This window comes from Myiozetetes cayanensis, unplaced genomic scaffold (genome assembly GCF_022539395.1).
Source record: "Myiozetetes cayanensis isolate MyiCay16 unplaced genomic scaffold, myiCay2020 scf4, whole genome shotgun sequence".
NCBI lineage: Eukaryota > Metazoa > Chordata > Aves > Passeriformes > Tyrannidae > Myiozetetes > Myiozetetes cayanensis.
Window position 1 is genome coordinate 47,306,051 of NW_026087631.1, and position 12,903 is coordinate 47,318,953.

Sequence of the window (12,903 nt, forward strand, 5' to 3'; positions counted from 1 at the left end):
TGTCTCTGTCTTACTCCTCCACTCTCTCAAATACACACTCGGAGGTTACTGTGCAGAAGGGCAGTGATTACCTCTTGCCATCAGTGCTGCAGGTAATCTATTGCATTAATCAGCCAGCTAGTGTGAAATGCATGGGGAGCGATTATATTATCATACACAATACAGTCAGCATGAAGCACTTGTCAAGACCAATACATCAAAGTTTAATTCAGTAATAGAATGAATTAGAGCAAAATGAAACATTCTGTTCTCCAAGAAACATAATACCCATAGAAAGCCTTTTTTTCTGAGGGCTGAACAGAGAAACCAGAATGCAGGAATTTTTATGAATAAAATTGCAACTTGGATGCAACTGAATGCTGAGAATAGTTTTCCTTGGGGTTCTTATTGAAGAGAGAACAGCTCTGAAGTGCTTTACCTACCTTCTATCTCTTACCATTCTGTAAAAGCAACTGTTTATTGGGGCATTCTCCAATGGGACTTCTGTTCTAATGGAGATCTCTCCAAACCTGGAGAAGGGCAGTGGCTTTGCCAGTTATTCTGAGGGCACTTGTTCTTCTCCTTGAGAATCAATAAATACAATACAGTACCTTCTTTAAGGTTTCCAAGTGGCTGTCCCAGTGAAAGTGTGTTTTGTGTTTAAAATACAGATGTAAACCTCTTTAAACTCCTTTGCTGACACTTCTACTTTAAAGGGTTCTGCCTGCTAGTATTGTTTCTCCTCTGGCACTTCTAGTGGTGGAAAATGATGCCTTTGTAACAGAAATTATTAATCTCAAATGGGGCAGAGTGGCAAGTGTGCAGCAAATGCCAAAGCTGTTTTATTTGCTGTTCAAGGGTAATGATCTTGATTACCTGGCTTAATTTTCTTTGAAATGGTCAAATGCTACTAATCTTGTAGCTTAGTTTTTAAGAAAGAGTTGTGCATTAATGGGAAGGGCAAAGAAGTGTCACAGAGATATGCATCTGTTTCTTGTGTATTATAATTTTGAAAATGCATTGATTGGTCTAAAATATATCAAATGTAAAATTCCAAAGCAAAGGCCAAGTCTCAGCTGTTGACTACACAAGTATGGTAAATGAGGACATGGTGACCTAAGCTCAGCTATACAGCATCCCTGACAAGATAGCTTAAGGTTTCTAGGAAAAGCAGATTTATTGGGAAGTCTGTAATCCAACAGACAAATAGAATTGTATACCAGGTCATCAGTCATGGTCTGTGTCCTAGCACCCCACTGAAATTGTTTCCCTTACCACCTTCCCATTTACTGGGTCAAGAGTAAAATATAATGGGGTTTCTGAAAAGTGAAAAATGTTTAATCACAGTCCTTGCACTTCCTTTAGGTTCACGAATGCATGCATGCACAGGATATGTGGTTATTATGACATCTCCCTTTGACTTAATACTTCTTAGTGTTTTTCAACTTGCATATGTAAATCCTGATCAATGTAAAGGCATGCTGTCCCGTTTTTTCCCATTAATTCAAAGGTATGGATGTCTCCTGAGAAACACAAAAGCACTTTTGTTCCCTTGTATGTATAAGGAAGGCCTGCATTGTTAAAACAGTAATGTAACCCTTTTTTTTTTTTTTTTTTTTTTTGGGTGGCATGATCAATACTAAAGATGAGTGACAACTGTGCATTTTCAAAAGGAGGTCTGTCTGAACCAAAGATCTGTTTTGGCAAAGCTGGCTTGATTTCCAAGTCAAGAGGATTAGTGTTGGGTCAAAATAGGCTTCACTGCAATGTGACAGCTGTAATACTCATTCTCTTGTGAAATTATTATCAAATTGCACTTGCAGCATGTCTTATTTCCCAATTATTTAGTGGGGAAATTTTTTTGTATGTTGAATTATGATCATTTTGCCACTATGCTGTGAGGAGTTCTGTATTGGAAAGATGTAGGTTTGAGTCAAGGTATCCAAATATGAACTTTACTTCGGGTTTTGTAACATGCAGTTTGGGGTGGAGGAAAGATGTGTCAGCCTGCTGAAAAAACAGTATGAAAAAACACCTGGTGAAAGGGAGACAGGAAGAAGAGAGTGTTGAAAGAGAAAAACAGTCTGTAAACACAAATACTTGCTCTGAATTTTTGGTGTCTCTTTAAGATTTATTTTTATTACTTAATGAGACTTTTGTTCATATTGCATATGGCATTGGTGACATCATTAAATGTAGTCAAACATGTAAACTTAATGCTAGGAGTGTGTTTTGGGTAAATACTTTGGAGTGTAGACTGTTGCCAATAGGAGTTTCTAAGCTGAAGTCAGTGGAAATAGTTTCAGATACCTTTCTTGCAAATTAGGTAGTAGTTTTCTCCATTGGCCTCATCTGTAGTAAGGGATAGGCATGAGCAGCAGTTTCCCCATTCAGGAGCCATTTGGCAGAAAATAGGATATCTCTTATTTGAGGTTAGTATAAGCCTTCAGGTTGGTGGCAGCATTCAAGAGCCAGCTCAGGGGGGCTTCTGCTGAGCAGCATCAGAGTGAAATAGGAAGAATATCCTCCAGGCTTCTGCCAGTTGGCATGTGATAAAACTCTGGGCACAAGTGACATTTTCCTGAGTTTTCAGTGGTAGGAGCAGGACAGGAACCAGTGAATTGAAAGAGCCAGAATGGGGCAGATGTGAGGGGAGGGGGAAGGTGTTTAGGGATCAGGAGTAGGAAGGAATACGAATACTGGCAAATGCACCACACTTGGAGGCCGTGGGGAAGAGAAGGAAGAAGAAAATCCCCCCTCTCCCCCCCTAAAACCAAACCAACCAAAAAGACCTAGAAACCCAAATAGTCTGAAGACTGTGGGGTCATTCGCATTATGCATCCTTCTGCCGGATGTTAGGCTTTTTAGCACTTCCAAGAGCTGAGCCCAAGGCTCTTTTTGTTCCCTTTCTTCTCCTGGGGGAGTTTTGTCTTTCACTTCTCTTCCTGCAGCGAATGGGGCAGCCATGGAAGCTGTGTAAGATCTCAGGTGTGCTTGCAGCTTTCTCTGAAGTTATTGGGAGCACGGTGCAGTTGAGCTCTATTGAAATTTAAATAGTTTGTGTGGGTTTTATTTGGAATACACTTGTCCTTATGCTTCATTTACATAAAAATACTGGGCTTTAGAATGGCTGCTAACAATGTAGTTAGGCTTGACATAGTTTTCCACTTTAAACCACAGAAGTTTTTAAAGAATTTAGGTACTTTGGATTTTAGTTGCCCTTTCCTGCCTCATAGATGTATCCTGTGCATAGTGGAGCTTCTGAAGGAGGCAGATGAATTTTTTTGCCTCTAGTGGTGTTTCTGAGATGTGGAAAAAGAAAAGGCTACTCTTTTTTTTTTTAAGGGTATGGTGGAATCAGTAGGGAGTGTTCTGCCTTGCTGGATGATTAAAATACTTAACCAAATGTGGTTATGATATTCTACTTTGCTTTTCTTTCAGTCGGAAAACACTGGGAATCTGGTTACAAAGTTTTGGGTTTTTTTATTAGATGCTGAGAGGTAAAGTGTCTCTGTAGTGCCCTCAAGTGATACTTGATTTTGAAAATAAATAAGCAATCCCACTTTAACTATTCCCCAAGGCTTTCTAATGTGCCTCATCTTCTGCTTTGTTTTGCATATTGCAAGAAATGTAGTTGTACTGAATGCTAAATAAGAAGAACCAGTTGTAATTTGACTTGTTTTTAAGAGTGAAGTGTGCTGGCAAGTGTGTCTAAAGAAAACCATATGATCTGATTATAAAAAAAATATTTTAAAACTATTGACCTTATTCATTCCCATAACAAGTTTTGGACACTTAAATCCCAAACTGAAAACACTTGCTGTACTATATTTGATTAATGTGCAGTAATAAACTGCAGTAGTATAGTCTCTCTCTGTTCTGAACTGTAACTTATCATATTTTGTTGTGATTTTCAGATTTTTTTATATTAATTTCCAATTCCACATTGGTCTTGAATAGCCAGAGACTTGTAACCTTAAGGATCAAGCTGTGAGTCCTATGCTGTGGCTTACCTGAGTTACTTTAGGAACGAATAGGATGTAGTGGCCTGGTCCCTGGGTATCCATTTTGCATTCTTAGCAAGAGAATCCTTGAATATGAGAATTTCACTCTCCTAGAAGAACCAGCTGCATTTTTATTCTCTTTTGATTTCTTTTTTAGCCTGTCATGAGGATTGCATAGTCTAAGCATATCCTCACAATCTCTTGTAGTGTATAAGGCACGTTCTTAATGAGCAAATGAACTGTTACTAAACAGTACTTTCAGATGACTTTATGCTTCTGAATGATGAAGGGATAGCTGATTTAGAGAAAAATCTTTGCATTTGAAGATTGCCACTAGACACCCTAATAGTATTTATACAGTCTCAGGGAGCAGTTTCCAAAGTGGTGGTAACGTGTGATATGTCAGTACAAATTAACTTTCCCTTAGAACTCTCAAAACAGAAAATGTAGAACAAATTTTCTACTGTAACAAAGTTACTGAAGTACTTGCCATAAAAATGTCTTATCAAACTGCACAAAATCAGACTACACAAAACTCATGTTTACTGGTTATCTGAGATCCAGATGTTTTTGGGAATGGGTTACATCATCAAGAGTATTTCTGATGGATTCTGAGTGTGGAAGTATGTGTTTAGGAAATGTATGTCTTACTAACATGCTTCTTTGGTTCCTATAATGTGACGCTGGAAGATACATAATTCTCATCCATAGAAAACCCCTTCTGATACAAAAAATGGAAGATAAACTTGGTTAATGTTCTTCTGTAACTTTACGTGAATTCATTTCTGCCTTTTACTGATGTTCCTGTCTGATGAGCCATACACTGGGAACTCTGGATTTCTAATACAAAAGTCCCACTAATATTTCTTAATTGAGAAGGCTGACTTGGTACCATCTTTCAGCTGTTTCAGATTGACCACACTAGCCCCAAGCACCTGCGTGGGGAATTACCAGTCTGCCTGGTATTAAGTGTAGCTGGGAAGCAAACAGGGTAGCCTTTGAGGGGAAAGAAAGTATATGGTATATAAGTCTGCAATTAGTCATTGGCTGCTGCATTTTAATAGAAAACATAATTTAGCATTTTTTTTAAAATCAGGTGCTCTGTGGATGTGTATAGTCTTAAATCCCCACTGCAAGTTGGAGCAGAAGTCCAGTTGGCTAAAACAGCTGAAAAAATGGAACAGTGTGGATGTTTGTCCCTGGGAAGATGGAAATCATGGAAACGAGCTACCCAATTTAACCAATGCTTTGCCTCAGGGTGCAAATGCTAACCAAGGTGAGCCTAAACGTATGCACTGACTGCAACATACAATATAACCTCTATCTTATATACTCTAGCCTTGCAGAATTCAGCACTCTTTCCTAGGGCAAGTAACTTTCTTGTTGAGGACTGACCAGCCAAAAATTAGTTTTACTAATACTGTCTTTGCAGAAGAACAAATAAGTAGGTTTTTTATTGTACTGGGGCTGCAACATTTTCAAAGCAAGCATTTGTGTTAAGTCTTCTAACTTTTCACTTGGTGCTTCTAAATATTGTTGCATAAAAATTGGATGTCCTTGAATTATGTTGTGTAAAACCCTGATGTTTCTTTGCTTGACTATTATCTTGTATTTCTTCTGGTGTTGGGGTTTTTGTTTTATTTGCAGTTACAAAGGCCTGATAACTATTTAAAGAGAGATCTGTTGAAACTACATTAATCTTGTATGTGAGAAACTAAAGCAGCTCTTTGTGGGATATGCTCTGTATGTGTCATTTGCATTACCAGGTGCATGGAGGGTGTGGAAGCAATGCTGCCATCTTGGAGGATGTGTCTTTTCTTACTCAATATCATGCTTTCTAATCTAAAATGTGATTATCAAATCTGACAGAAGCTTTGTACAATCCTCTTCAAGCACAGATGGCTATTTTGCTAATAACTTGACAAAGTGCAGGGTATTTACTCAGGAAAAAACCCTCATAATCCTAAAAACCCTCAGTATTGATGGCAGATTTGCACTTAGTTGGGTTTTTTCTTGTTTCTTTTGCTTGAAAGATTACTGCTGAAGGAAAAAGCTTGGTTCATTATTAAATCTCACAGCTAGCCAGGGGCATGTAAGTTCATTCAGCAAGTGACTGCTTACAGAGGTATTTTGCTTCCTCATGATGTTCAGACCAATGTGAGCGGGCTAGTGGTAACTCTGACATAGCTTCTCAACATTCACAGACATAGTGCCATGTTAGTAGAAAAATTTTGCCATCGGAAGTTGTCTAGTAAGGACTATGTCAGTCCTATAGCTTCAGTACCTCACTGTATTAACAGTATTTGTATATGTTCATGACAAACAAGGTTATACAAGTGCTCAAAGGTAATGTCACTTCTCAAAGAGAAAAACTACAAATCTTTTGTACAGTTTATCCATCCCTCATCCTGACAAGTCTCGGTCTGAGGAGAAAAACTGGTCATGGTTGAGTGCCATATACTTTCTAGGTTGTTTTTAGGGGAGTTTGTACATGCTGTTGAATGTCCTTCACCTCTATTTGTTCCCTCTGCAAAGTCCTATTTATCATCAGCTGTGCTGGTTTCTAAGATTTCTCTCTGAATGTAAATGGATGGCACACACGTTGTCTGAGCTGTGGGTAATAATAGGATGTGAAAAGTCATCTGCAGGCTGCTTGGTGGAGAGGGAGGCAAGGCAGACTGCCATTGGCTGGGGTTTGGTGAATAGGCAGAAGATAAGAATACTGTGAATGAGTAAAAGCTGATGCAGCTTTCTGAACTTGTGAAAATGACAGATTCATCGAACAGACCACATAGGACAGTGTTTACTCGAGCCATTGAGGCGTGTGATCTGCACTGGCAGGATAGTCACTTACAGCACATTATCAGCAGTGACTTGTACACCAACTACTGTTACCATGACGACACTGAAAACTTGCTCTTTGACTCTCAGGGGTGGCCCCTCTGGCATGGTAAGTAGCTAAAGCAGAAAGACGTTTCCATGACTTGCTGCTTTGTTCATTTTCTGTGGCATTATTTTGGGGGGTGGTGGTGGGGAGATGGATGAAGAGCCTGGCAAAAAGAACAGAGGCTTCCTTGAAATGCTGTCTCAGAAGTAGTCCTTTAAGTCTCTCTTGCATAGTTTTAAAAACAAAATAAAACAGAAAAAAAAAAAAAGCAACCCTTTTGAGTAACCTAGCAAAACAGACCACTGCAAATATGGAAGCATTGCTATTCCTCAATTATCTTCTCTGTTTTAGAACATGTTCCTACAGCCTGTGCAAGGGTGGATGCATTACGATCTCATGGATATCCACGAGAAGCACTGAGGCTAGCAATAGCTATTGTTAATACACTAAGGCGGCAGCAACAGAAACAGCTGGAAATGTTCCGGGCTCAGAAGAAAGGTAAATGTGGGGAAGAGAAGGGCAAAGGACATGCAAGTGGACAGTAACACCAGACAGGAACTTCGCACAAGGAAACTGGTTTTGAAACTAAAGTGAATGAGGTGACTTTTAACTCTTCAGTCCAGGTAGTGGTAATGTCACATTCTGGATGTCAGATTTTCTGTAAGCTGTGTTGTGAGCTGTGCAGGGCTCTATTCAGCCTTCTGCAATATATCTGATATGATAGGCCTTTATCCCAATCCTGGGTTTTGGTTACAGAGTGAAAATAGTAACCCTGTGTAATTTACAGGCTTTTGAGCAGAACTTTGCATTTAGTGTGTCAGGTCTTTAATTTTTCTCTCTCTGACATAAAATTTTGCTGAACTCTATATTCTGAGGTGTAAGCCTGAAGTTGACATTGAAAGTAACGAGGCAAAATCTGCACTCCAGAAATTCATCAAATTTGGCAGTGTGTTCCAAGAGAATATCTTCTAATGCTTACAGTGTTTCTGAATAGAGGGGGATTGGTGTTTCTTTTGTTGGTTGGTTCATTGGTTTTGGATTTGAAATGCTGTCTCTTATAAAATATTTTGTGGTGTTTCTCTGATCACTACCCTTGGATTTTTTGAAGGAATGTTCTCCTTCAAATATAGTTTCTGTCATGTGATCCTTGCAACCCAAAATAATCCTGCACTGAACTTTTTTAATTTGAAGTGGCAGTGGAAGAAGAAGATGGCTTTGTGGTAGAAGAATGCATGAGAAAAACTAGAATTACTTTCTCAGCTGCTACAATAATCCCTTTGTTCAAAATTTTTTTACTTCTTATTTCCTACTCTTAAATGTGTATATCCTCATGCATTGTAGGTAAAAATAACAGTGCGAAGTCATATGTGTAAATTTTTGAGTGTGTGTTCAGATGTTTTCCCAGAAATAAGTATTTAGAAGATAAGGTATGCACCTAGCTGAAAAAAACTGAGCTGCAGTTCCTATGTGTCTCCATATTTTTTCCCATAGTACTCAAGGAAGAACATTTTCTTTGAGCACTGATTTTGGTAAGAAGGGAGGTGTCCGTGTCAGTGTGTGTTTGTACCACTGGCAGGTGTGAAGAGTCTGTTGCAAGTTGTGTGCTGGTTGTAATACTACTCCTCTTCATTCCCAGTTTCTAGGGCAGCACATACGCTTTCAATACTTGTGTTAATTTCCTTTCCCTTGAGCAGTTTCTATAGCTGTCAACTAATATAAGGCTATTATAAAACAAAAAAATGGAGCATGTGAAATGTGATCCATCCTACCCCAAAACAAAGAAGTTTGTTGTTTCTGTGTTGTCACTCACTGCTTTTTTATTTTTTACTCTAGTGGAATTTGTAAAAGATGTTCTTTTTATACTGCAAATTGTGCTGGTCTTCTCTGTAACTAGCTATTTGTAAGAAAGACAGTGATTTACTCATTTGTTTTTCATATTACATATCAGTGGATTCTTTAAAAAAACCCTACCTTACTGACAAGTATGTCTGTGTTTCATTTTGTAGCCCCATACGTCTCAATAGGCAGGAGCCTATTTAAAGCTGTGTGATAGAACATGTAGTTACTCAGAAATATGACATTCCATGAACAAGATAGAGTGGAGGCAGGTAGAAGTGTGACAGCAGAGAAACTGAGTGTCCATAATGACTTGTATACAGTTTTTAAATGGTCATCCATAATGTGTCTGACCTCTCATAGTTCCGTTGTGTCTATGTGTCTAGGAGGAAAAAAGTTGGGAGTTAGAGTCAAAGGAGAGTGTTGCCATATGACTCTTAATAAAAAAGGATTAGGAGAAATCACGCTTCCTCCAATTCACTGCACATAACAATTTTTTCATGTCCTGAGCAAATGATGGATGAGGGCTACAGAAAAAACTATCTGTAAAGGTATTTGTGGACTGAAATTTTAAAATGACCAGAAAATGATCCAATTAAAGAACAGGGTGGGGGGTTGTGTACCTCATTTAAACATTTGATTTTATTTTTTTAAAGTAGCTGTCATCCTGAGTTTAGTGAACTTTTTATATACATATATATATAAAAATAAATATAAATAAATAGATGCAGGGTAAGCTCATAATTTATCAAATTGGTCATATTTTAGAATACTTTAATTTATTTCAGTTCCATGAAATTATCTTAAAATGTAGAAGTGGTACTGTATCTTTTGGAGTGAGGAAATAGTTGCGAATATTCTACTAAAACAAGAATCTTTGTTGTAACTCTTCAATGGACATTTTAAGAAGAGTTGCTGGTATCAAGGAAGAAATTTCAAAAGACATTGCAGTCGAAATTTTTGACCCATAATACACTTTGCTAGTACTCAAAAAGTTTGGTTTCAATTCTTCCTCTTTTTTTTTATATCTTCTTTTACATATTCACAAAGGGCAGTGAATTCATGCTGAAAGATACTATTTCCTCTTTCTATGCAGAAGCTACTGGAAATACTTAAAATTCTGTACTGAGAGCATTTTGAGCAGTTTTACTTGTATGACTGTTTTGAGGGGCTAATGTGAGCTCTCTTTCCCTCCCTCCTCCCTGCATGTTTTCTGTCATAGAACTTCTCCACAGAGGAGTAACCTCAGTAACGAATCTTGAAGGTTGGGTGGGACACCCTTTGGACCCCATTGGCACCCTTTTCAGTAGCCTGATGGAAGCCTGCAGGGTGGAGGATGAGGGTTTCCATGGATTCTCGGACTTCACGGGTAAGGCCAAGCAAAGGGAGCAATCTTCTATATGTCTTCATTTACCAGAGGCGTTTTTCTGTCTTACCTTTTTGAATCAGCTTCAAAGCCACTGTTTTTATAGGATAAGAACTCACACTTGCATTCCTTAGGAAAACTCAAGGGAGAGAAAATGTTTAATGTAAACTAAGAAAGCACTTAAAAATTACCAGTTACTCATTCTTGAAGGCTATTCTGTATTTCACACTTGAAATAAAACCAAATAAGACTTCATAGCAGCAGTCCTCTCCACCTCTTTCTGAGAAATTGCAGGAAATCACAGGGTCACAGAGTTGCTGAGGTTGGAAGGCAGCTCTGGAGATCATCTAGTCCACTTGGTCTGCTTGTAGCAGGGTTACGTAGAGAGCACGTTGCCCAGGTCTGTGTCCAGTTGGGTTTTTTGAATAGCTTCGAGAGTGAAGACTGTACAACCTTCCTGGGCAACCTCCTGCAGTGTTCAACCACCCTCATAGTAAAAAAGTGTTTTCTTATGCTCAGATGGAATTTCCTGTATTTCAGTTTGTGCCTATTGCCTCTTGTCCTGTCACAGGATACCACTGAGAAGAGTCTGGCACTGTCTTCTTTACATTCTCCCATCAGATATTTATACATTTTGGTAAGATCCTCCTGAGCATTCTCTTTTCCAGGCTAAATAATCCCACCTGTCTCACTCTCATTATATGAGAGGTGCTGCAGTCCTTTAGTTACCTTGGTGTTCCCGCACTGAATCTACTCCGGAATGCCCATCTGCTGGGGAGCCCACAACTGGACACAGCGCTCCAGATGTGGGCTCAGTCACTAGTGCTGAGCAGATGGGCAGGATCCATTCCCTCAAGCTGCTGGCAACACTCCTAGCACAACCCTGGATGTTACTGGACTTCTTAGCTGCAGTGTACATAATACTTCAAAACAATGACAGAACACTTAAAACTGATCACAAACGTAGTCTGTAAATGGCAGGAGTTTGAAAGTAGTGTTGCTATATCAATACATGATTTAGAATAGGAATAGGATGTGTACACCCATTTTGATTTCAGTGTTTTCTTCCCAGGACTTTAACTGATTAATTCCTTATTCTCAGTCTCTTTCCACTGTTGGGGTAGCTTCTTAATACCACTTGTGTGGACAGAAACTGGATTCATCCCTTTACCTGCAGATCTTTTATATCCATATCAACAATCTTCTTGGGGCTTTGCCTCAAAACTCCTTTTATTCAATTAGATTTTCTTCAATAAATTTCTAATCTCCTATCCACCAATTCTGGAAGAACTTTAATTAAAAAAAAAAAAAAGTGGAAATCAGATTCTCTACAATTATTAAAAAATCAAAGCAACCCATGAAATTGTGTGTTGAAAAGTAACTTCTGCACACACATATGCAATCTTCCAAATGCATTCAGCCTTTCCACTTGCTGCAGTTGCCCATCTCCTGGAATAGGCTGGAATAGAGTTTTGTCATATGTTGTCTGTCAAGTGCCAAGTTAATTGATAGCAGTCTTTAAAGCAATTTATGGCTTGGCCTGTGTGGAATTTGCTTGTAATTGATACTAAAAGTAGGGCTTCTAATGTTAATTATATGCATTTTTATCAGAAACACTACTGTAACGAATTAAAAGCCTGAAAGGAGTGCTAGCAAAATAGAGGATACTTTAAAGATGTGGAGTTCCCAGGCCTATTGTATTTGCACAATTCTAATAGCTTCAACTGAAATCTATGCAGGTGCACAAGCACCTTTCCTTTCCTCTTACACATCAAGGCTTTAAGGAAATGCAGAAGTGGATGGGGAAAGAAATTGAAATGATCTTCCAATTTTGTCTTCATTAACCCAAAGCTAGAGAACTGCCTTTCTCTAAATTGTGCAGTTTAAAAATGAAAACTTTTATTTTTATTTGAGTGGATTATTTAAAACCCACTTTTTGTGTATTTAAAACTCACTCTTAATGTATTTCTGCCCCATAGAATGGGATTACATACTTTAGATTGGATTTTGAGACTGTACTAATAATTTAAATAATTTAAAAAAATTAATACTAACAGAGGAAGCATTTGTATATGTAGCATTGTAGGCAGATTATGGGTTAGAATGGTTTACTGATCTGTTTCTCTTTCTGTGTCACCCCTTACAGAGAACATGGGGCAATGCAAATCTCTGGAGTACCAGCACCTGCCTGCTCACAAGTTCTTAGAAGAAGGGGAATCTTATTTAATGTTGGCCGTGGAAGTAGCATTGATAGGGCTGGGACAGCAACGAATAATGCCTGATGGCTTGTATGCACAAGAGAAGGTTTGTCGAAATGAGGAGCAGCTCATTTCTAAGCTACAGGAAATTGAATTGGATGATACTCTGGTGAAGATTTTTCGAAAACAAGCAGTCTTCCTATTAGAAGGTAGCTGAATATAGATGCTAACTGCTCCTTTAAATTGTCTGGGCTTACGCAAGCACATGGAAAGAGTGTTCCTGTGTAAACTGCCTTACATGTTTCAGATGGTTTTTTTACTTAGAACTCCAGGAAAAATACTTTCAGAGTTCTTATGAAAATCAGACATACTTTAGATGTTGCATGACTGTAGAGGTATGGCATATATTGACCTGTAAACCTTTTGTTTTTATTTCGATTACATTTTGTTCTTTACATTTATTGTGTGTCATAATCTTAATAACCTGATTATACAATCCAGGCTCACTATTATATAATGCAGGCATCAGTTATTAACAGTTCTCAGGTAGCAAAATTCTAGGAATTTCTTGTATCCTGAGCATGGGACTGGAATGGCAGCTGTATAAATGTATGAAGATTTTTACCTCTATTC

At 38.4% G+C, this 12,903-nt stretch overlaps 1 protein-coding gene across 2 annotated transcripts in view; it reads left to right on the forward strand.

Moving 5' to 3' along the window:
- The window catches only part of ZSWIM6 (zinc finger SWIM-type containing 6), a 112,769-nt gene that overhangs the window by 81,237 nt on the left and 18,629 nt on the right, over positions 1-12,903 (forward strand). Inside the window, exons 5-9 of one of the 2 annotated variants that reach the window (XM_050330047.1) lie at positions 5,080-5,259; positions 6,757-6,933; positions 7,222-7,368; positions 9,929-10,075; positions 12,219-12,479. In XM_050330047.1, coding sequence (XP_050186004.1) covers positions 5,080-5,259; positions 6,757-6,933; positions 7,222-7,368; positions 9,929-10,075; positions 12,219-12,479 — 912 coding nt within the window. The remainder of the gene's footprint in view (positions 1-5,079; positions 5,260-6,756; positions 6,934-7,221; positions 7,369-9,928; positions 10,076-12,218; positions 12,480-12,903) is intronic. The other variant, XM_050330048.1, reaches the window with a different exon arrangement.